The sequence below is a fragment of the Amblyomma americanum genome, chromosome 1, assembly GCF_052857255.1.
Source record: "Amblyomma americanum isolate KBUSLIRL-KWMA chromosome 1, ASM5285725v1, whole genome shotgun sequence".
In the NCBI taxonomy this organism is placed as follows: domain Eukaryota; kingdom Metazoa; phylum Arthropoda; class Arachnida; order Ixodida; family Ixodidae; genus Amblyomma; species Amblyomma americanum.
In genome coordinates this window covers 198,154,263-198,176,715 of record NC_135497.1, presented here as the reverse complement: position 1 = coordinate 198,176,715, position 22,453 = coordinate 198,154,263, and the positions used below count along the sequence as shown (strand labels likewise).

At 48.5% G+C, this 22,453-nt stretch overlaps 1 protein-coding gene across 1 annotated transcript; it reads left to right on the top strand.

Moving 5' to 3' along the window:
* Window positions 1–7,426: 7,426 nt before the first annotated feature.
* Window positions 7,427–22,249, top strand: LOC144115379 (uncharacterized). The gene is made up of 5 exons (XM_077649751.1): window positions 7,427–7,502; window positions 13,020–13,052; window positions 18,294–18,346; window positions 20,138–20,274; window positions 21,512–22,249. Exons 1-5 carry the CDS (start codon window positions 7,427–7,429, stop codon window positions 21,771–21,773), a joined length of 561 nt encoding a protein of 186 aa, XP_077505877.1. The 3' UTR covers window positions 21,774–22,249.
* The last annotated feature ends 204 nt before the right edge of the window (window positions 22,250–22,453 follow it).

The window sequence follows — 22,453 nt, the reverse complement described above, 5'->3', positions numbered from 1 at the left end:
CGCAAGAGCTTCTTCTTTTGATTAGCATGCACACTAAATCACTTTTCTATGTCTTCTTATTGTTGCCACCCTTTTTCTGTGCATGAGCTAATGAAATCTACCAAGAATAGTTTGCTTGTTAATACCGAATAGAAAAATGTACCTTCCACCCCACCTGCAGTGGCTACGGTAGAGGAACCGCCAGTATGAGTTCTTTTTTCCCATCTAACCGCCACTTACTTTGATCCGGAACATATGAACAGTTCGTCTTCAGGCGCATCAATATACGGACCTTACAGCGTCCTATTCGGGGGCACAGCGTTCGGAGCTGTTTCCACTGACTGCGACAATATGCGAGGCTCCGAGACGCTTTGCCTACTATATCGATTCGCGGTATTAAGACAAACAAGTCAGGCCCCGTCGAATTGCGCTGGTGGGATATTAAGAAATGGAAAATCGCTTGAAGGGTTAAGTTCAAGGGCCATAAAATCTTGTCACGTTTTTGCAATTGACGACGCTGGTAAGGGGTGTGTGCTTGGAAGCACTTGCCTACAAGTTGTATATCCACGAGATGAAGCTACGACAATACGGCACTTTTATCCCTTCACTTCAGGCGCCCTTGTGTACACAATTAATTGCGGCGCTAGACGTACTGAGGGAAGCTTGCCGGTTTCGAGACGTTCAACGTCCTGCCAAATGCAGAGCAGGAGTAGACCGACCTCCGAGTCTCTCCCGCAGCTCACGCTTTCCCCTTTGAGTGCCACAACTTCACTGCCAATAATATCCCCCCCCCCCTTTCTGCCCTAGCTCGTCAGCCGATCGCACGGCAGCCCGTGACGGTGATCTATCCCTGAAACTGGCAGTATTTTTTCCTTCAAATTCGACTGGAAAATCTTCTTTTTTGTTATCTTGTTTGTCTCTGCTCTAAAGACCTCTCTGTCGCGATTGAAGGCTTCCAGTGTTCTTGTATGTTTTGGTCCTCTGTCTTTAGCATTTATTTATATTGTTCGTATATATAGCGCTCTTTTTGATCTATGTATTGTTTTTTCACTGCCCACCCCCTCTGTAATGCGAAAGCCCTGAGGGTAAAATAAATGAAATGAAATGAAAACTGACGAATATTCCAGAGATTAGAAAACGCTGGATGCTGTGGCTACGCTTCCATTGTGCGAAATCTCTGAGACCGTACTAATGGAACAAAAAAAAAGAGAATGCTGGTATAAAGAAAGCATATCGCTATAGTGAGGAAGGAAACAGGCATCAGGAACGTTTTTCGTTCATTTATTTAGCTCAATAATTTTGCCGTCTATATGAGACAGCATATTCCGGATTTTTTTACGTGTGTCTGTTTTTCTCACCTCCCCACAAAGAGGGCCGCTTTTGTTTAACAATTTTCTTTCTTTACTCACTCTTCATTTCTCTTTCAATTTCCATTTTTCCCATTTCTCTTTGTTTCTTTCCTTTCTTGTTTTGGAGTCGTCTTTACGTACTTTGTCTTTCTTGTCTTCCTCCTTTCTTCCGTTTATCCTTCTTTCTTCACGCGTGCTGAGTGAGGAATGACCGCAAATTCCCCAGTCCCTTTTTCCGCCTTCCTCTGTGGCCTCTCGCCGTGCGGAAGGAGGCAACACATGCGCAGCCAGCCTTCCTTTAGACCGCACTGGGCTGCCAAATGACGGCGAACACGATCGCGCGTTGGCCAAATAAAAAAAAGCGTGCCTAATTAAGCTACGGCGTAATATTTCTTAACTCCTAAGCTTGGTGCTGTGCGCATGACCGCAGCCATTGTCAAAGAGACTGATTGCCACACCCACAAATCTGGTAAAATGTTCGCGGGTGCATTGCTTTAAGCACTTTGCAGGCTCCGCAGAAAGCGATTTTGAACTCTCCCTTTGTGGTAGGTCCTTCAAGAGCTTCACGGCGTAGAGTAACCGTCGGGTGAGAAGCGACACGCACCCGCTCACTGTGACGCATGGCCACTGCTTGTATTTACGAAAAGAGAGAGAAATTGTTCTTTTTATCTCTCTCTCTCTGTCGTTTCCTTTATCATAAGCAGCCATGCGTCACGGCTCTGTTGGAACCTAATTTTTTTGTGGTCCATGCAAAACTACGACATTTTCCCTTGGCTGCTCTGATGACATAAGCAGCTCCCTCATCTTTAGCATCACAGCACCACATAAATTTATGGCAGAGGGCTATGCGATATGTCAAAGCGTTCAAAATGAACCAAACAACCGCTATATTTTGAGTTCTTTCAGACTTTAGAAACAAAATAGTGATGCCGCAAAAGAAGGAACTTTGTCTCCTTGTTCCCCTACTACTGAATTATCCAACAGAATCAGCTGGCCGAAGTAATTGATTAGAAGCGTACGATCGATATCTCTCGCAGCTGAGAAGCGCACTGCAGAAGAATACGAAGCAAACATACAAACTAAACAATTCCTCACCCTTTAGGGCGTAAATCAGCTGTCCCAGACGAACACCCTTTTCCATTGTTCGGTGCTAAAAAAGGGTGCAGAGATCGGCACCCTTAAGGAAGGGTGCACTTAATGATACTTTACAGGATGTAATGGTTGCACCCTCATTAAAGGGTACTATTTTCCCATAACACATCTACGAATGCATGTTGGAAGGGTGCTCCACATCGATCCACCCATGAAACAAAAGCCTTGCCCTGAAGCGCGCCCTCTAAACTTTCATGCTGTGCACCCTTCCTGAAGGGTGCTGATCTCTGCACCCTTTTTAGCCCCCAAAAGGGTGTTTGTCTGGGGACTGCATGCTGATTTGCACCCTTAAGGGTGAGAATTTGTTTAGTGTGTAGGGCGCGTGGTAGCCCTACCTGCTCCGTGCCGGGGCGCTAATAATGCCACACGAGCTGCAAAATTGGCGCCACAGCGCCGCAAGCCCCGCTGCGGCCCCATCGATGCATTCATATACGGGCATACGCTATCGCGACCGCTCGCTAGTCAGTGAAGCGGCTTTTGGGGGCAGAGCCATCCACATCTACTTAGACTGCAAACTGTCTCTGTTCATTCGTCAGCGACCTAGAATATGAGTCAGAAGGGCACGTGAAGTGCGTATTAATTTTGGTTTTCTCTTCTTTTGGCTTCTAGGCCTTTATACATTCGCAAACGAATAGCATCGACCGGCGACAATTCCTCCAGTTTTCGCATTCAGCGCTTCCTTCCGATATTCACAATAAAATTGTGTGGCATTTTTCTGATATTTCTTGCGTCCTTTACCGTAAATCGTAACGCACTTTCACGTTGGCGTCGTCATCGTTTTTTCTTTTGTCTTTATAATCGCATAAAACTGAAAAACGAAGAAAAAAGCTCAAGGTTCGTTCTCACATTACTTTTTTGGATGCCTAAAATATTAGGCAATGAAAGATAATAACATATGCCGATAACTGCTTTTAGAATACTACGTTTTTTTACAAACGCTCTGGTTCATACCGTCAAGTACAAATAGCCTACCAAGTACTTCAACGACATGCTGCGCAGAGGCTCTATCCCTCTGTAACCCCTATGGGTTTGAGGAATTAGTGATTTTTATGCATCGGAGACAGCATGCTAGGTGGTTAAAATGTGCGGTCATCGCGAAGCGATGACCGGAGTTCCGATACTCTGCCGAAAAATAATCTATGCATACCTGGTGACCTGCCTGCCTTTAAGCAGCTTACTGTCCTTCGTAACGCAAAACCGTGGTTAGCATGCCGGCATTGCTTGGTCGGAGTCCGCGATCGAGCGTATGCATGTCGGTTGCCTTCTTACCGCTCATTGTGTAACTTCGTTGTTACCTCTGCTTGGCGGAACTTTCATTCCCTGCCCCAATAAGCGGCGCGTTCTCCTCCGTGGCTCCTGTGGGGCCGTCGCTGGCGTCGTTTACCCATGCCGATCATTAGGCCCCGTATCGAACGTAGCGCGCCGGCGTGAGTCGATGGGCGTAACAGCCAAAGTCATTGACCCCTGCGCAACCAAGGGCTCTGCTACCCAGGGCAAACAGTGCTATTCTTGCGCCTTCTTGCGTTCATATCTTGCACCATATTCTATAAGCATACTCTGCTCACGCCACAGAGCGCTGCTCCTAATGGCTGCAGTCCTCTACGGGCGTGTACTTGGAAGTCGTTTCTCCGTACTACCAGGGCAGGCGCTAATTATACGGCGGTGGCAACTCGAGGGGACGGGCGAATAAGCCGAGGAACTGAAACTTTCGCCCAACTAGAAGGACTAAACTAACGCTCCGCTCGTCCGGCAGCACCCCATTCCGGCTCAAATGAGGTTGATGGCCGCAAGAGCCCCGCCGCCCAGCTAGAAGAAAGTTTCCGCAGTCTGCGCATTAAAACGCGCGCAAAAGTGTCAGCCGGGAATGTTCTTTACACCCCTTGTGGCGCGCCGAGGATTTGCTCTGCTGCCGCTCCTCGAGCCTGCCTCTTTTAATTGCCTGCGCGCGTGAGCCGTTGCTTATGTGTGTGCGTACCTTGGTGGCTGCGGGGAGTCTCAGGCCCATTTGTCACCGTTGCTTTCTGTCTGTTTCTTTCTTTTCAGGCGCCCTCTCACCCCTGGGTTCAACGCTTCTTGGCGGGTGAAGTCATTGTCGAGGCGCGCGCCATGCTTCGGCTGCATGGTCTACAGCTTTAAGCCGTTACCAATACTTGTGAGGAAGTGGTCGTTGTAACAAGCCACTCGCGAGCCAGTTCATAAGCTGACCAAATTGCGTGCGCCAGCAGCATGGCGGCTCGCTTCTCGTCGCACGTATGCATCCGTTTACTTCGCATCACGTCGGCCTTACCTTGGGCTTTGTGCATCCTCTTATTCTGCGGAATACTGCCACCCGAACTCGTCCACCTGTAAAAGCTCAGTACAATTAATAGAAGACAGTTTGAGACAAATTTCTAAGCAAAACTGCACTGCGTGCCTGCGTGCCTGGAGCTAGCTAAGGCAGTTACTGTGCTTCCAGTGTGGTTGCATGCTGATCAGTAGGTGGATGGAGCACATGTGGTATATGTATGTGTGTGATGCACATCAGTGCTTCTAGCGCTATACATGCTTAAGGAGCTAATATCGGTCCGCTGTCGAATGACAAAGCGAGCCCGCTCAAACATATAATACGTGTGCACGTGCGCTCGTGTGCATGCGTGCGTGTGTGCGTGTGCGTGCATGTGGATTAAATGCTGTACTCTATGTTATTGGCTTGGGTCAGACAGTGGATTTAGCGTTCGTTTTTTCTATTATTGTGAAAAACAGCGATATGTTGGCGGTGTTTGTTTTCTGGGGCATTAGTCTGGTGGGTACCGCTGTGTATTTTGAGCTCCTATATTTTGCTTACTCCAAATACTTCCAACTAAATATAACCAAATTATGTAAGCAATTAAACTGCCAAGCAGGGCGGAAAGGTGGGCTAGTTGTTTTTTTTTATGATGGTGTTACGCCACGCTGCGGCGCTCCGCTCTGCAGTGCAGTGCAAAGATCGCGGTCACTATGGACGCGTGACTGGGCGGTGGCGCCCGCCTAACGATGACCGGTGAGCGAGGTGCCCGCTCGTAAGTAGACCCGTTCCCGTGCTCGCAACTTCGCGCCAGTATTATAAAAATAATATCGCTCCTGACGTTAACAAAGAAATTAGCGCGCGTCTCTTCTTCTATATCTTGTTCCCCATCTGAAGCGTGTCTATTTATAAAATCCAAGAATGTGCACGAGCCGTTGAACACCCTATGAAAGTGTACTCAGGCCAATCAACCTGCTCATAATTGCGTGTACAAAAGTTATTTGTTGCAAGGCTTCCGTAATTCATGCCAGGTGCACAAAGCCATTATTTTTTCTGCAACTTATCATCATGAACTAGCGGGCTTTTTTTTTAACTGCGTGCACAGAAATACAGAAATTTATTATGGAGTGTGCTGAACCTTCTTTAATGCACAAATAACATAGTGCTAAGGTAGCGAAATTAATTAAATCAATGTTTGTGTTTAAGACGGTCGAACTGCGTGTGAAAAAAAAAGGCATAGGCTACAGCCAACTTTTGCAAATGGCGCAATATCGGCAGTTTTGGGTCATTCTTCAAGCCCGAAAAAGGCAATTCTTATGACGGACCAGCTGTGCGCCTGCCGAGCAAGAGTCACGTGACGTTCCACTTGCCTTCCGTGAGTCTCGCACTGGTCCGCAAAGGGAGAAGAGGCACACGCATGCCTAATGCGGCTGTCGCCACTCTTCCAAGCTTCACCGCCCCACGTGGCGTTAGAGCTATTTTAGCGACATTGTTGGCAGGAGTGAACCGGACGAACCGGAAGGGGGACGTCGCTTGACGCCTGGTCCGCAACCCAACGTGCGTTAACTGCAACGGCCTCAACTGTGACTCGTGGGAACGCCAAATGAAATTATTCCGGTTGAACGCCCGTACCAGGAGCCGATTCTCATTTCATAGAATTTAAGACAGTTTTGACGTCAACCCTAGACTGATGTGCATAGAGTGCATCATGCGTCATAGTGGCAACCCGATGAAATGCGGACGTCATTTGGGTGTGTTGCGACAGGGCCAACATCTACAGGGACTTCTGATCGCACCACAGCCTCGAAATACGCGAAGGGTCGCTCACGATCTCCAAGCTGCGGCGACACTTTGTGCGAATGGCTGCGTGACCACGGCCTCTGAATATGGCTCCGTTTGCGAAGTGTGCCACCTCTGAGTACGCACACGGACCACGCTGACAACGCCAGCCGTTACAAAGAGAGACCAAACAACGATGAGGCGTTGGTAGTACCTCCAGTGGGCGCGCCTAAATCTGACACCCAGCGTCATCTGGTTTTAAAATGAGTAATCACATGGTAGGGAGGAGCAGACGATGCCGCTGGAGCGTGGCTGGCGTGGTCATTGGCTCCTTGGCTTTCTGTTGCGTTCGTAGAGTTTGTCTCAGCTTTACTGTTCCGAAAAGCAAGAGCTTTTTCAGATTAGTTTAGCGACACGACTTGATCGCCGCAGCTTCTTTCAACGTGGATACCTGCCGTGCTGTAACTGCACAGCGGGAAGCGTGCCACTCTTGATGCTGCGCTAGGGGTTTCTATGCAAAAGTCCTGTTTACTTTTTTTTTTCACTCCGGTTCGCCGGCACCCCGAAAGGCATTTGCACAGCAAATTATGTGCACGCCGCTAAAGAAACGCTGTCAAGCAAACAAGCTTCGTGCCAATGCACGTGGTTTACATCCAGGTGTAATTCCGCGCTCTACACGCCCTATGCACAGTAAGCCTGTTTTTAACGTTTCCTTTTGGCGCTTTCGAAAAACTACGAGAGTGTCTTAACCAGCCAAAATCTGACCACTTTGGTTGCACTTCGCGCGTCGTAATTTATAAATGATTCAGCTGTGTGTGAGAGTGAAGCAATGTAAACTTAACTGGGCGTGAAACCCTTGCTGTCTGTCCTTGCTCCTTAATACATGCATGCTACGATATAGCTTATGACGGTGTACGACCGCCTTTACATGGCTTTCATGGAGGTCCCCACAGTTTACGCTTCCGAGATGAACAGCATGCGTGAGTTCCGCACGTGCATCATTTACCGGGTGTCTCAGCGAACAGTTTCAAAAATTTTCGACAATAGGCTTGATGGGGTGAAAATATGGCTTTTGTGGCATTTTATTACCAGTGTCCGCGGACACCAGAAAACAGGTGAATCGTCTTAGGTAGTAAGCTAGTTAACTAATTTTGAATTATTAACGTTTTAACTAGTAGATTTAGGTGTCTAGTTGCAATTAGAAATTTGTAACCGGTCGTTTTTATTAGCGATATCAGTTTCTAGCCATTCGAAAATGTGATTACCCTCGCCGCTCTGGCTCGATAAAATCTGGCTGAATCGAGCGAAAATATATGCGCCTTCGAAAGTATGCAGGCAAAGCAACCCTTTCAATGCCCGTAAGTAGTCCAAAAAGCCAAATTTTGTCGAGCCATAGCGGCGAGGGTAATCGCATTTTCGAAATTCTAGAAACTGATATGGCCTTTACTAACGGCCGGCTACAAATCTCTAATTGCAACTATGCGCTTAAATTTATTAGTTAAAAAGTTAATAATAAAAAATTAGTTAACCACCTTACTATTTAAGACGATTCGTCGGTTTTCTGGTGTCCGCCAACATTGGTAATACTATGACGCAAAAGCCATATATTTATCACAAAAAGCCTATTTTGGAAAATTTTGAAAGTGTTCGCTGAAACACCCGGTATATCATGCGCCTGCAAACCTTGTTTTCAGGGCACTGCAATGATAACGAAACTAAAATACCGCTGACATGATTCACGACGCTGGTAAGCAACCCTAAAAAGACGCAGGCGTCAGGACGACACAGTGACCATCGGTGGCAGACTAGTCGGCCCGAGTACGTCCTCTCTATTTTTTAGGAGTCAAAATTTTTTCAACATCAGAAGTTGTTTCATTAAATACCATGCAATAAAATAGTGATTCAGAGAAAACAAGGAAATCAAGTTTGCTCCCCATTGCTTCCAGCGCTATGCGAAATGCGAAATTTACGGCCTGATAGCATTAGCGCTGCGACGTCTGCTATTGCATCAACATACCTCCCCTTCCCTTTTAATACACCTGCTACGGTCAAAAATCAGTGCACTGAACATAGCGAAGTGTCATCGTAAAGTGCATCCTAGAGAAGCACAATTAAATACAGAAAAGAAATGTTTCTAAGTTCGATATAAAACGAATAATCCTATGTAATCGCTGGAAATAAGCATGTGTCCTAAAAAAAATACAGTATGAAAGTTTTCGTGTTGCGCACGCAAGCAAGCAAGTACTTACTAACATTGAAGCAACTAAATATAAATAAAATTGATGATTGCCTAGCTCTGTTAGGCCAGGACATACGTAGCGAAAGCCCGGTGATATTTGGTTCGGAAGGATTAATATATGTAAGGCGCGCATTCACTACATGCGCCTTTGTTCATGATTAAACCTTGAGCCGTCGTGCGAAGGGGTAGCGTCTCCGCCTCAAACGACGGAGGCCCTAGTTCGATTCCCAGCCTCGACGCAGGGTTTCTTTTATTCATTGAGTGTCCGGGGGTTTCAGTGGCTCCCACCACCGACCACGTGGTTGTCACGTGGTCGGTCACGTGGTGCCGAGCAGCTGCCGGCGGCTCGGCGCCGTGGCTGGTGACGTGTTTGTCACGCGTGGGTCACGTGACCAGTCACGTGGTTGGTCACGTGGTGCGGTGCGAGCACGGCGAAACTGAGAGTTCATGGCCAATGTAGCTTTCGCTACAAAAACTAGAGCGGACACTTAAGCTCCGCCATACGCGTGTGACCCGATAGCATAGTGGGTAAGGCTTCCTATTCTGAGCAGTTCGACACCTTTGAACGCATTTCGTTTTTTTCAATTCTTTTATTTAATTAATTGACGAATTACACGCTTTAAATTTTCTTAATTTGCATCATCAAACATTGCCTTTTTTCATTCTGAGCATTTTGACACCTCTGAACCCCTTTTCCCAATTTTTTTATTTAAATTATACTTGCTAATTAATTACAATGATTTCATTAACCTGTCATCGCCTATCACACACCAGTCAGTCATCAATCACTAGAGCCAGAAATTACCATGATAAGATTTTTTTTACGCAGCCCCCGATTATAGGTCACCGGTCCGAGCCCCTGCCGCGAGCTAGGCTCCAACTTAACTAGTCAGTTTACGCTGACGAAACGCTCAATAGTATGACGCCATCCGGACCATTCGTGCGGCAAGTGATTGGCATGAGACGATTTCTTTTACGCAGCCCCTGATTATTTCCTGCACGCGATGCCGACTACGCCGACGGCTTTTCGGCTTTTCGACCGAACGAGCTGTATACGCTATCGGGTAAAATCGCTCCTAGTGCTGTTGAAGCAATGTGGCAATATCGATCGAGCAACTCCTGTCCGGTGAATTGTTCTTAGGGTGTACTCATGCCTCTCAACCATCCTTAAAAAGTCAGTGCAGGAGCCTCGCGTTGCTATACGCTGCGGGGAAAATTCTCAACACATGCAGGGTGGTGCGCGTTACATCGCTTGACGTTCCTGACAAACTACTTGCTTCTTTGGTTGTCGACCACTGGCTGACCGATGCGGTTTGCGGCCTGGACTGTGCACTGAGTAAATATGTTAAATTACACGCGCCACGACTAGCGAAGTTGCGTCCCATTGCGTTAAGTAAATTAAGGCTTGTACGACAAAGCAACCAACAAATAAGCCGCATGCGGTTTTACCGTGCTCGTCCAACCGTCTCAATCTATCACTGTACCGCTTTGATTCACCCGCCGCGGTGGCTCAGTGGTTAGTTAGCGCGTTCGGCTACTGATCCGGAGCTCTCGGGTTCGAACCCGACCGCGGCGGCTGGGTTTTTATGGAGGCAAAACGCTAAGGCGTCCGTGTGCTGTGCGATGTCAGTGCAGGTTAAAGATCCCCAGGTGGTCGAAATTATTCCGGAGCCCTCCACTGCGGCACCTGTTTCTTCCTTTCTTCTTTCACTCTCTCCTTTATCCCTTCCTTCACGGCACGGTTCAGGTGTCCGCCGATATATGAGACAGATACTGCGCCATTTATGCAGGACGTCATGAAGGCCGCATGAGGGCCAGGGCGTGCACGCAAGAGCAAAGCGTCCGGGGCACACAGGCACGGTCCCGCCTGCCTGCCGACAACCCCTGGTGCAGGGTCCCAAAAAAAAGCAGATCCATGCATTAGCATGGAGCAGCGAAAATTATTGGACTAGGCGTCGGAGCTCATGAGTGTTGCAGCTCATCCGACCCCTACCAGGGCCTCGTATATCAGTGTGGGTATCAAGAATATAGTTCAAAATTGGAGGATACACTTAATCTGCGCCTTAATTGTATGACGCGAAAGCGCAATGGGTTGATTGCGATGTGTTCAAGTGATTTTCAACTTCACATTCATCGATCTCAGGGAGTCATCATCACCCCTACTGGCGCAGTGGTGCAACGGATAAGCATGCACCACTGCCCTGCGATGGTAGGTGCTCCCAGCGGTGGGTTTGTGCGACCCAGATTGATCTTAATTCCCGAGCGAAAAATCATTAATTCAGCTGCCACCTGCCACGGTGGGCAGTTTGTTCACAATCCAGTGGACAGGTTGTGATGACGCCGCAAGGTCACGTGACAGAGGTGGCACTCCTGCGTCCTAAGTTGCTATCCGGGCGCCACCTCCCGGAGTCATGCTCGTGATTTTTCGCTCACAACGCCGGATTTTTTGGGGAATGGAGTGTTTCACGCGGTCGCTTTGAAACCGCCTGTACAGATTACGTGGCGGTTAGCCAGGAAAAACTCAACTAAATGATTACAGAAATTATTGCTGTGGTGCACTGACAATAGGAACCGGAATTAACCGCGATGTAGACGCGATTATTATGGCGCAGAAGCCTGTGTTTGACCGTTGCTAAAGCGTGCGCATTTGAAATCTGCAGACTTCATGCTTCGGTTTTGAGCAAGATTTGCGAGGCCGCTTATGGTGCGTAATTTCCCCTTAAGTTCATCTCTGTGTTCTCGTGTAATTAACAAGGAAGTCACAGGTGGAATCAAGTTAATAACGCTGTGTAAGTCTTTTAATTGATCTTCTTACTGAAAGTATTTCCAAAGTAACAACGAAAAGGAACATGTAGCGGTGTTATGTCAAACAGCCTCCTCTCTCACGGGTGTATGGTAGAACAAAAACAAAAATTAGTTACGAGGAAAAGAAAGGCGTAGTAACTGACTTACTCTCGGTGGACACCACAATTGCTACTTGAGGATATGGCTTAAGGAGGCGAATATCATGACCGTGATTATTGTCCTTCATTTGTTTGCGCCTTTGTGGTCTTATCCGCTCGTGCGTCTTCGTTCATCCCTGAAGAAATTGGTGAAATGAAATCAAGTATTGTAGCGTTTGGCTGCTTCCCTGCTTTAATTTTCAACTCATTTCTGGTTTATTCGTTTCCCCGAAAACTGGTAAAATTGGATTAAGCGCACTTGAGGAATCGCTGGCCCAAAGCGGCGAGGGAAAAGAGAGGTGACCAAAATGGTTTGCATTGTGGGGGTTTAACGTCCCAAAGCGACTCAGGCCACGAGGGTCGCCGTAGTGGAGGGCTCCAGAAATTTCGACCACCTGGGGTTCTTTAAACGTGCACGGACCTTTAGAATTTCGGCTCCATCGAAATTTGACCCCCGCAGCCTGGATTAAACCCGCGTCTGTCGGGTCAGCAGCCAAGAGTCATAACCACGGAGCCACCGCGGCTGCCGGACCAAAATGAAACTCGCTTCGCCTTTGCGCTATGTTCGCGAAGATTCACCCCCTACCGGCCTATGCCTGTGTGGAACGAATCTCGTTCTTTCTTTGCTTGTACAAGTCCTTCTTCCTTCCTTTCAGAAATTTCCTCTTCATTCTCCCTTTCTTTTGCTCGTCTTCTTTTCTCCTTCAGTTTGCAGCGACATCTTCTTCCTCCTTTCTTTTATTCTTTTTTCCCCCTCCTAACTTTATAACTGTCGAGCCAAAATGTATGCACCCTGTCGCTGATGCGCGCGCGGAGAGCGTACGCTGTCTCGCAGACAGCCAGGGGCGACGCGCCCGAGGCGAGCGGCTCGCAAGGTGACCCACCTTGCGAGGCGGCTGGTCGCGGGTCACCGTCGTGCGGCAAAGCCTCAAACTCCTCACGTACATGTCTTGGGCTTGCGCAAACAAAAGGAAAAAGCGATGAAAGAGAGGACGTCGTGAAATTCCCCGCCCCCCCCCCCCTTTTTTTTTTTCCAGAGAATCGTGGTTTACTTCCCACCTTGCATACTATATTCTGCGGGCGAGAGAGAGAGAGAGAGAGAGAGAGAGAGAGAGAGAGAGAGAGAGAGAAAACAAGATGAAGAAATAAGACCGCCGGGCTGTTCTTGTGTGGAAGCACCGAGGCCGCGCAGTTCCCTTCGCGCACCCCAGCCGCTCGCGGAACAATTATTCGGGGAAGCTCTCGGCGCGGCGCCTTTAGCGCGACGTCGTTTGTGTAGCGTGTGGGAAGTGCGTCTTTCCAGAGGCAGCGCTGAGCTTTCAACTCGCGCGCTTTTGACCTGCCAGTAGGTAAAGTATTGAGCCTGTGTGTTCCTGTACAAGCGCGTGCGAAAGCCGAGCCTTTGGCCGGCGTCGATTTTGCAGCTGCGTGTTACGCCCGAGCGGCCAAGCCGGCAGCTGCGAACTGCGCAGTCACATTCGTGCAGCGTGATTTGCAGCTGCTGCCACCGTGGACAGCCTCGAGCTCTTTCGTCCGCTACCCAGTAACGGCGTAAACCGGTGTTCCTTTTTTGCGCGTATTTTGTTGCTCCCAGTTAAAGGCAGCGGAAAGCGAATGCGCGCATATGTATGTTCTCAATTCCTTACATGTCAACGGTCTCGTCGGTCGGGCTTACCGGACGTGGAATTTTTCAGGTCTTCTTGTTTAAACGCCCGCAGCTTTCTTCCGACGACTTCTGATCTTATTTTAGCGCTTCCTTGATGGCGCCGTACAGCCACGACTGCGCTGCATCCAGTAGCAACGACGACGAGCGGAATTTGTTGCAGCCACGAGTCGGGAGCACCCTTTTTACGCGACTAAATAAAGTGGTCACCAGTCTGAATTATCGCTTCTTTGCTGCTTCCCAAAGACCGGTCACTGTAGGGTTTGAGTTGTTGCTGGTTGGTTTCGCATTTCAGTGCAATTCTTGGGTTTTTAACTCTCTTACGAAAGGAACAGAAGTTCTGTAACGCCCGCTACTAAATAAAGAAAAATTAACGCCTCACAAACACAGTTCCGTGCTTAAAAATTTTCATCTCGTCTTAATATTCTTTCGCACTGTCAGTCTGCACGCCGAAGCAGGCGATGTTAAAAGTATGATATTGTTAGTTGGCGCCTATACGGGAGCCAGTGATGCTTTCTTATGTCGAGTTGTATGGAGAACTCACGGTGGCATAAGGGGGGGGGGGGGGGGGGGGGGGGGGGGGGGGGCTAACGTCCTGTCACAGCACGTGGGCCACGATAAATATCATAGTGGGGGGCTCCGGATTAATTTCGACCTCTCGGAGTTGTTAAAATGCACTACCATCGCGGGGCGCACGTGTGTTTTGCCATTTCGCTTCCATCGTGGGGGAAGTTAGGAAGGCGCAGGAATTTTGCAGGCGCGCCGTCGTTGGCGTGTATTGTGATGCAGAAAACAATGTGGGCAGAAGGCAACGTTACAAGTTTGTTTCTTTCCCCCGCATGTTAAGTAATTCCTATATTCAGCATCAGAAGAACCACTCTGCAGCAAAGCCACGCTACGTCCCATGTGCGCAGCCAAGGCGCTGTTTACAGCGTCCATTGCGGCACTACTGATAGCATAAAATAATGTTTGTCATGAGGGCGCCACACATTACGACCGTTAGAAAAAAGGCATACCACAGGCCTGCCCCTACCGAGAAGATTCCAGGCTATGAATGCGCATTCTAAGAGATCACCACGCAGATGAAGCACAAAAGTTCCTGCCATCAGGTGACCTGGATACTAGTGGTATCTCTCCGATGCCGCATTCTCTGTTGCGATGCTGAAGGCGCAGCAGCTTGGGCGGAAAAGACGGGCAAAATTTGCGATCTTCTGACTCAAAAGGAGGGAACAAAAAAAAATGAACGAGAGTCGAGAAGCCGCCCGAAAGGAATTTGCAGTCACAAGAGGGCCACCTTCAAGATTCAAATGTTTCCCCGATGCGCAGCTGTTACCCACTGTTTTAAAATAGAACCCACAGCTGTTTCTTGGTCTGCCGACGAAGATGCGGCGAAGTTTTTTCACCGCATTTCTTTGTTATTTCTTACCAAGATGGCGCTCCTGATTGTAAATATTTTATTTCTGCTTTCGCTTCAAGCAGGGATGGCGCGGTCCCTAAAAGCGAAGTTAATCAAGCCACAAAATGCTGTACAAATCTTGCATGCGCGATTATAAAGCTTCCGGTAATATGAAACTGTAATGCGTGCTCGCTCAAATGAAAACCAATAAAGCAGTTTGCTTTCTCGCTTCTTTCTTTGCTAATACCTTTCGCACTCCTGAGGAAGACAATAATCACCCTCGCATTAAAGATAATACCACTAAAACAAAAAAAAATTTTCAGGAACAAAGCTCTGTCTTCTATTTTCCTCGCTTCACATGGTTTTGGCGCCGCACATGCAGCAAGACAAACTCCTTTAACACTGCGTGCTTGCTTGTTGACTACCCTTGTGTTCGGAAGAAAGCAATGGAGAAACTGTTTCAGAGACAACCGCGCTATAGTTTTCATATAGTGCTGACTCACGGCCATTCTTCTGTCTGAAATTTAGAGCAGTGAGTACGTACACGAGTTTACTGCCCGTCTCCTTGGACGCCGCAGCTGAGCCTACACCACAGCCGTCAAATATCCAAGGCGATCGTTCGCTGAAATATTCCTCCGAGTGAAAGGTGCTGCATAGCAAATTCGTCGCTCCTTACAATATGCAATCCATCGCAGTTCGGCGCTCTTGATATCACGAGACTGCCTACAAATGCTCGAACCTGGAAACACTTTTCTGTTGCGGCTGGCCTCTGCATATGACTTAAGATTTCGCTGTATACTAAAATTCTGTACAGGTAGAAACAATGTGAGAGAGAACGCGGGAGCACGTGGCCTCCGCTCTTCGCAAAGCGCTGCCGCCGACAGCCGACGAGGATGCGCGGCACCAGGGGCATGCGCGCAAAGAGCAGCCGGCCGTGCTTACCGGCCATGTAGTGCATTTGCCGCCGATTCTCGCCACCTCTCGGCGACAGTGGATTGCGAAGCGCGGAGGCCACGCCGCTCCCGCGTTCCCTCTCATATTGTTCCTACCTGTATACATATGACACGTACCGTGCCAATGACCAGCTTACTGTTATCGGATTGCAACGGCGTCGCGGCACACTTCTTGCGATGTTTTCAAATGCTCAATGGCCACTATATACTGCACAGCCACAGCGGTCTCAGTTATTGATCAATTCGCTCTCGCCCTACCATAAGCTTACGTCCGGTTAGCTCAGTTAGTTGGTAGAGCGACTGCTCCGGTCAAGCGGTGGTCCGGGTTCCAAACCCGGACCAGGACGAATTTTTCTTTAACTAAATGTTTCCGAGAAAGCTGTATAGCCTTCCTTTGTAGCCGTATGGCTGTGCTTGGGTGGATGCCAATGAGTAATTACTCCCTTATTAGGCTATATTACCGCATTGCTCATAAATAGCTATACGGTACGCAGTAGTAGTTCAGCGACTTGGTAGGCGCAAGGCGGCAAGGGCGACAATCGCTCTTGCGCGAAGAGCATCAGGACACCAAAGGCACCGCAGAGAACCCTCCACACACCCCGGCGACAACTGCAACCAGCAACGCGGTTGCTAGGATACTTTAGACAAACACGCAAGTACATGAAGAATTCTCATAGAAGCTGTAGGCACTCGCATGGTTGGAACCAATACGACCAGAAATCAAATATTGTGTGCTCAAAATATTGTGAGACCATTAGATCGGGCGCCAGAGAAGCAGTGAACTGCTAGTGACAAGAACCGCCCGAGTAACGCTTGTCTTTATAGTACACGACACAAGTCGCTGCACTCGTGCGATGGTTGTCGAGTTGACTAGCAGGCGCTGCAGGTTGAGCCGCCGTATAGTGTCACATAGAAAGACGGGCCAAGCGCACACGTCCTCCTCTCTGCCTGGGTCAGAAGCAAAATTGGGTCTTGAAGAATGTCGCTACAGGAAGGCGCTTTCAGCAGCGAGTGAAGACCGGCAACGCAGCACGCGCTATGCGTACAAGGAAAGTCGAGTGTTCCGACACAATTCGCCACGGGCCCAGCACACGGTCCTGCGGTAAAGCACGGAGCACTATATAAGGTCTCTCTCGTACTTGTTGTGCGCTCAGTGTACCTCCTCTGGCCCCGTGTGCTGTGGATATACACAAGTTCTCTGGCTCCTCGGACTCGACGACTACTGCAAGATGTGCCCAAGCAGCTAGCACGACCATCTTCGTTGCCGGTAAGGTCGTCTACGCTCAGCGCTGTCGTGTGCGATCTGCTGCCGAAAATGTGTGTAAGAAACTTTCTAAGTAACTGCGCCGTCAGTCACTGCCACCAGTAGTAGTGTGAAATGTCAGTTTGGAAGCATTCCCGGTATGTTACTGACACTGAGCTGTTCAATGCGCCGTATCAGGCACTACGATTGTTATAGGCCGACACAACGTCCGCCTAGCCACGAATATCAGTCATCCGCCGCAGAGGCTCACTTCTTATGGTGATCGGCTGCTGACCCGAGAGACGCGGGTTTGATCCTGGCCGCGGAGGGCGCATTTCGATGGAGGCGAAATGTTAGAGGCCGTGTACTGTGCGATGCCAGTGCATGTTAGTGAACCCCAGGTGGTCGAAACTTTCCGGAGCCCTCCATTACGGCGTCCCTCTAGCCTGGATCACTTTGGACGTTAGACCCCATAAAACCAAAAACCAAACCACCGACATCACCCACATAGTGTTCATTCCATGAAGCTTTGATATTGAATTTCTCGTGCTTTTATTCTTTGTCCTCCAAGTCAGGAATACTAAGGCGATACTTAATATTCCTGTCTTAAAGGGTATTAAATACATCTCTTCAAAGATCTCGGCACTTGTATAACAAGGCCACATTACCAATACTGTTGCTTTAAATGGTTTGCTGAAATACGTTGTTCTTGATCCCCTATTTACCCGTTCTTTTTTCTTTCTATACCTCAGCACTATTCTTTATACATAACAATGCATGAAGCGAGGAGGAGTCGTTCTGCCGATTTTTTCACTTATGTGCACACTGCTTCTCTCACAAGAACTATGTGCCTTCAAGTGGCAAGCTATGTTTTCACAAGCGTTTAAACACATGCTACACTCATGCAGACGGTTTGTATAGGAAGCAGTCGAGCAAACAGTCACGCAGGCATCGACAAAAGTGGTTGTTAAACAAACAGTTTGTTCTATTTCCCGTTCAAAAAAATTATATATCTTGTTACTTCTTGTCACTTCTATGGTTTGGTGCTGTTAATGATGTTATTGCAATTCATTGTTGCATGCTCTGAGAATCGGCAAGTGACTGTTCGCAGAATATTTCTGATGTCACTCGACAAGGAACTAAATGCAATGCCGGCACAATAACTTTCGCATGAGCATTACTGAAGGAACTGCATCCGTCACAGGACAAAATATCTGCCGGTCGGCTTGCTCTCTCGCAGGTAGTCTGCATGCCATCTGCTTTCCGCAAGTGCCATCTATCTAAGAATTGTTTTGTTATTCGCGCTTGTTGACGGAAATACATCTTCTTTTCCAGGACTCCTGATCCTTGCATTCGTCTCTGCCCACGACGTTGCTGAGGAGCTCAGGGTAAGTTCACTATCACTGATCAGTGCTTGAGGCAAATGAGGATGAGTTAAAAGCAGCAGCCGCCGCAGTTACGTTTCGGTTTCCAAGTGTTTCGTGACTGCGTTCAACCTGAAACACACTGAAGTATTGAGAGCTGCAGGATCCACGATGCAGAGTCTCGTTCAGGCGTTCAGTGAGACCTGTTTATTACGGTCCCCTCCTGAGTAATTATGGAACCTGTTTCATTCATTCACAGCAGTAGGCACGTAAAACAGCGGGTATAGAAAGACCATGTGAAAAATGTATGGGCTCCGAACACTTGCCGTGGGAACGGGCACAAAGAACAAGGATGCCCTACGCGATATCCACACGCGTTTCTTCCAGCGATGTATACGCCAAAGTAATGTTCTAGTTCGACGTGGAAAAAAAAAATGAGTTGACGCCAACCGAAATTTTAATCTTAAATGGTAATAATGCGCTTATTACGTCCAGTACCCAAAAAACGGGCTATGAGCAGAGCGTTGTGTAGGCTTCGATATTATTTTAACAACAATAGGCATATCAACGTGCCCCCGAATGCCACTTGTCACGCATGCTTTATTACACAGCTCCTCCCGGCTTTATCTATTTATAGATTTGTACGCACGAAAGCAGCACTGCGGGCCACCAGGCATGCCGTAGTAGAGGGCTGGTGGTCAATATGGACTCTCTGTGGTTCATTGACGCGCACTAAAATCTTTGTCCCTGGGCGCTTTTAGATCTAACCTCGATCGAAATGCGGTCGCTGCGGCCGGGATCGAACCATCTACTTCGTGTCGGCTCCCGAAGGCCATAACCATGCACTGGGTCGTCGCATTCGAGATGCAGTCGTTGTGGCTAAAAATGTCACCTGCGCTACGCGCGGATAAAGCTTGGATATTGCCGAGCAGTAGCAAGCTTTAGCCGCAGTGCAACAGCTGCACGGCCCAACAAATATTAGGGGAAGTCAGACATGTTGAAAGGTCGCTTTGTCGTAGGTTAAAACGTAACAAGCAAAGTGCCATGCTTTCATGGCTTAGATGTTATTATTTAAGGCGCTCGGTTTTTTTATGTCACCCAGCGACAATACCCCCTGGTGCTGAACATGGACAGAACCTGACAGGTGTGAGCAAAAAAAAACTACAGTGCAGCTTCGACGTTGCGAGCTGAACAAAACACTGTAAGCGGAGAGTATGCTGAGAGCTCGGAATATCTTTCACCTTGAAATATTTTTCAAAGCTTCCCATGTTGCCAAACTCGACACAGAAGCGATGGCGCCAATCGATGGCGCATTTGCGATGTCTTGCGGTAGACGGAGCTGACGTTACAGCGCCCAAACTTATTCATTCCTTTAGCAGGACACTGTGAGGCTCATCAGGTTTAGTTTAACAAGAGTAAACACTGATTTTAAGCGAACACTGTGCATGTACCTATCGCGAACTTTACGACGGTTGCCATCAGGGTAAGTTGACTCGGATGCCCTTGCTCCCTTACATAAGCCTTTTGCGGGGAAAAAATTGGTCTCACATCGGGGATAGATTTCTCCGTCCAATAGTCGAGCTTGTTGTCCGAAACTGGGTATATGGTTAAACCGCAAAACGGGCGCGGACATGGTATGTGAAGGGAGAGAAACCAGCTCTGCTTCCGTCCTACTACGTGCCATGTCCGCGCCCGTTAACACTGCTAGGCGAGCGTCAACTCCGCGGATTAGCTTGTCTTTATTGCACTTACCATGGCCGTCCTTGTAACACTTGTTTGTGCACGTCTTGTGGTCGTCGTCCCTGTGGCATGCAGATGAAACGCCAGACGTACGCCCTCCCACACGGTTCCGAGCTACTTCTGGAGCCCCTGAGGACCAGGTTTATATGCCGACACGACGGATACTTCGCAGATGTGGACAACAACTGCAGGGTCTACCACATCTGCACTCGGTATGCGAACGCGTCCTCAAATGAAAAAAAAAATGCACAGTACTGCACAACTCCTGAAACCAATCATCAAAATCTACAGTTCGAATGTCAGTGAGAAGTACGTCGCTCTTTCGTGGTCATTGTCATCATTAATAATTATTACAATAATCATCACCACACCACCATTGTTGTCGCTGCGGTCATCAGCATCGCCACCACTACCGCAATCACTGTGAACATAAAGCAGGCGGGAATGGAACAAGGGAATAGATAGCTTGGCACCAGAAGAGGTGCAATCCTCAGCTGCCTCAGAGAAGTGTGATGAGTACCAAGGAACGGAAATGCAAGCAAATAGAAAGTAAGGTGCAGCTCCCAGTAACACAAAAAGGAACTGCACGAAGATGCTGAATTGGTGCGAGTTGGAGTGAATGCATGTTTAGAAAATTCAGAGCGAAAAATACGAGGAGCGCTCGTAGGTCCTCGTCTTTTTCGCGCTGAATTTTCCAAGCATGGAACACAAAAAGTACCACGTTCAGTGAGAAGGCTGCGGCTATTAACCACATTTAGCCTTGTACACACTGCCGCCATGTTGCTTCCGCAACATGCGGTGTTGTCTAATTTGTCTAGAACAGGCAGTTTGCTAAGTCAATTTGCGTTAAGAAACCACCAACACAGCTAGGCCTGCGGGATTGGTACAGCGGAATAATGGTTTAGTTCATTAGACCACCCGCCAGAGAAAGAGGAAAGGATACGAGATTCCACGGCTGTTACGCTTAGTCTTCAGGACGCCCCGTGGGCGCAGGCAGCTCAGATTGCTCAAGATTCAAGTCAGCTTAGCACCACTAACTAACCAATGACCAAGAAACTTACCCTTTCGGCTGCACTCTGCTGGATTGAGAGGAGTCACTTGAGGCGTCAGGAAAGCACCAAAATTCAAGTCCTAGTCCAAAATAAAACTGTGGCTCTCATACGTGAGTAGTAGTAATTTGGCTATGTTCGGCGAACGAATTTAGTACGCAAAGTAGAGCTGATGTACAGTATATCGAGTCTAACCCAAGTGCGGTCCTAGTTTGCCAGTACCGCGTTGAGACGTTCCAGGGCTCTGCATCTCCAAGCCAGGGTGTGTAACCAGTGCGATACTGCGGTCAGCCATTCCGATGGAAGTGCGCACGCTAAATTGGAGAGCACTATTGATGCGCTGCCCACTGACATCCCGATACAAGAGTAAAAAACTCCGTGTGCCTCCGATGCCCCGCAGGTCGTCCGAGACGCGCCAGCTGCAGCGGTTCAGCTTCCTGTGCGGCAACCTGACAATGTTCAACCAGCTGACGCTTACGTGCGCGCGGCCCGAGGAATCAGTGCCCTGCCGAAACGCTCCTGTCTTCTACTACGTCAACGACAACATCGGCTACCAGGACACACCTTTCCTATACGACGATGACGTCAGCAACGCAGACCAGTTCATCCATAACAATAGACTGCTGCAAGCAGCCAACGCGCTACCGAAGCAGCCCTTCTGAAGAAAGCCTGCCGCACGAGGGCGCACGCGACGTAACGAGTCACGCTTGCCACAGGCCACCGTCTCAGCCCCATCACAAGGACGCGCCTCGCTCCGTGCTTTCGCAGAGGCAAAACCAAAGGGAAGATGGACGCTGATGGCTGCCGGCTTTCCCAGTGAGCCAAAAACAGCGTCAGGAAGCTAGCCTAGCACGGTGGCGGATGTGGCCATGAGCACCACTCGAAAGATGCAGGTCATGTCAGACTGTTACATTAAAAGAAAATAACCTCATGCTCTTGAAGCAGCTTAGGTAGCGTCAAGAAACAGCTCTACAGGAACATAGCGAAACTGCATGCGGCACATGGGACCCTTTCAATGAGAGCATTAGCAGCCGCCTGTACATATAGCTTTCATTGTCGGTTAGAGAAAGTAATAATTCGCGCTTACGACTGCAGACGAAGTGTAACACTCGTGATAAAATGCGGGCAGCGATGCTCTCAGCCTGATCAACGGGCTGACATGAGGTGAATCATTAAAGATACCAGATGACGAAGTTTGTCCTGAAAGTTATTGTGCACTGCACGTGTTTTCTATAACGTTATTTTAGAAAACAGACATGCTTGTTTTTCGGAAACTTTTACGCTTCCAGCTCGCAATGTTTGACTAAAGTTACCAGTTGGGCTTCCAAACAAGCTAGGAGTG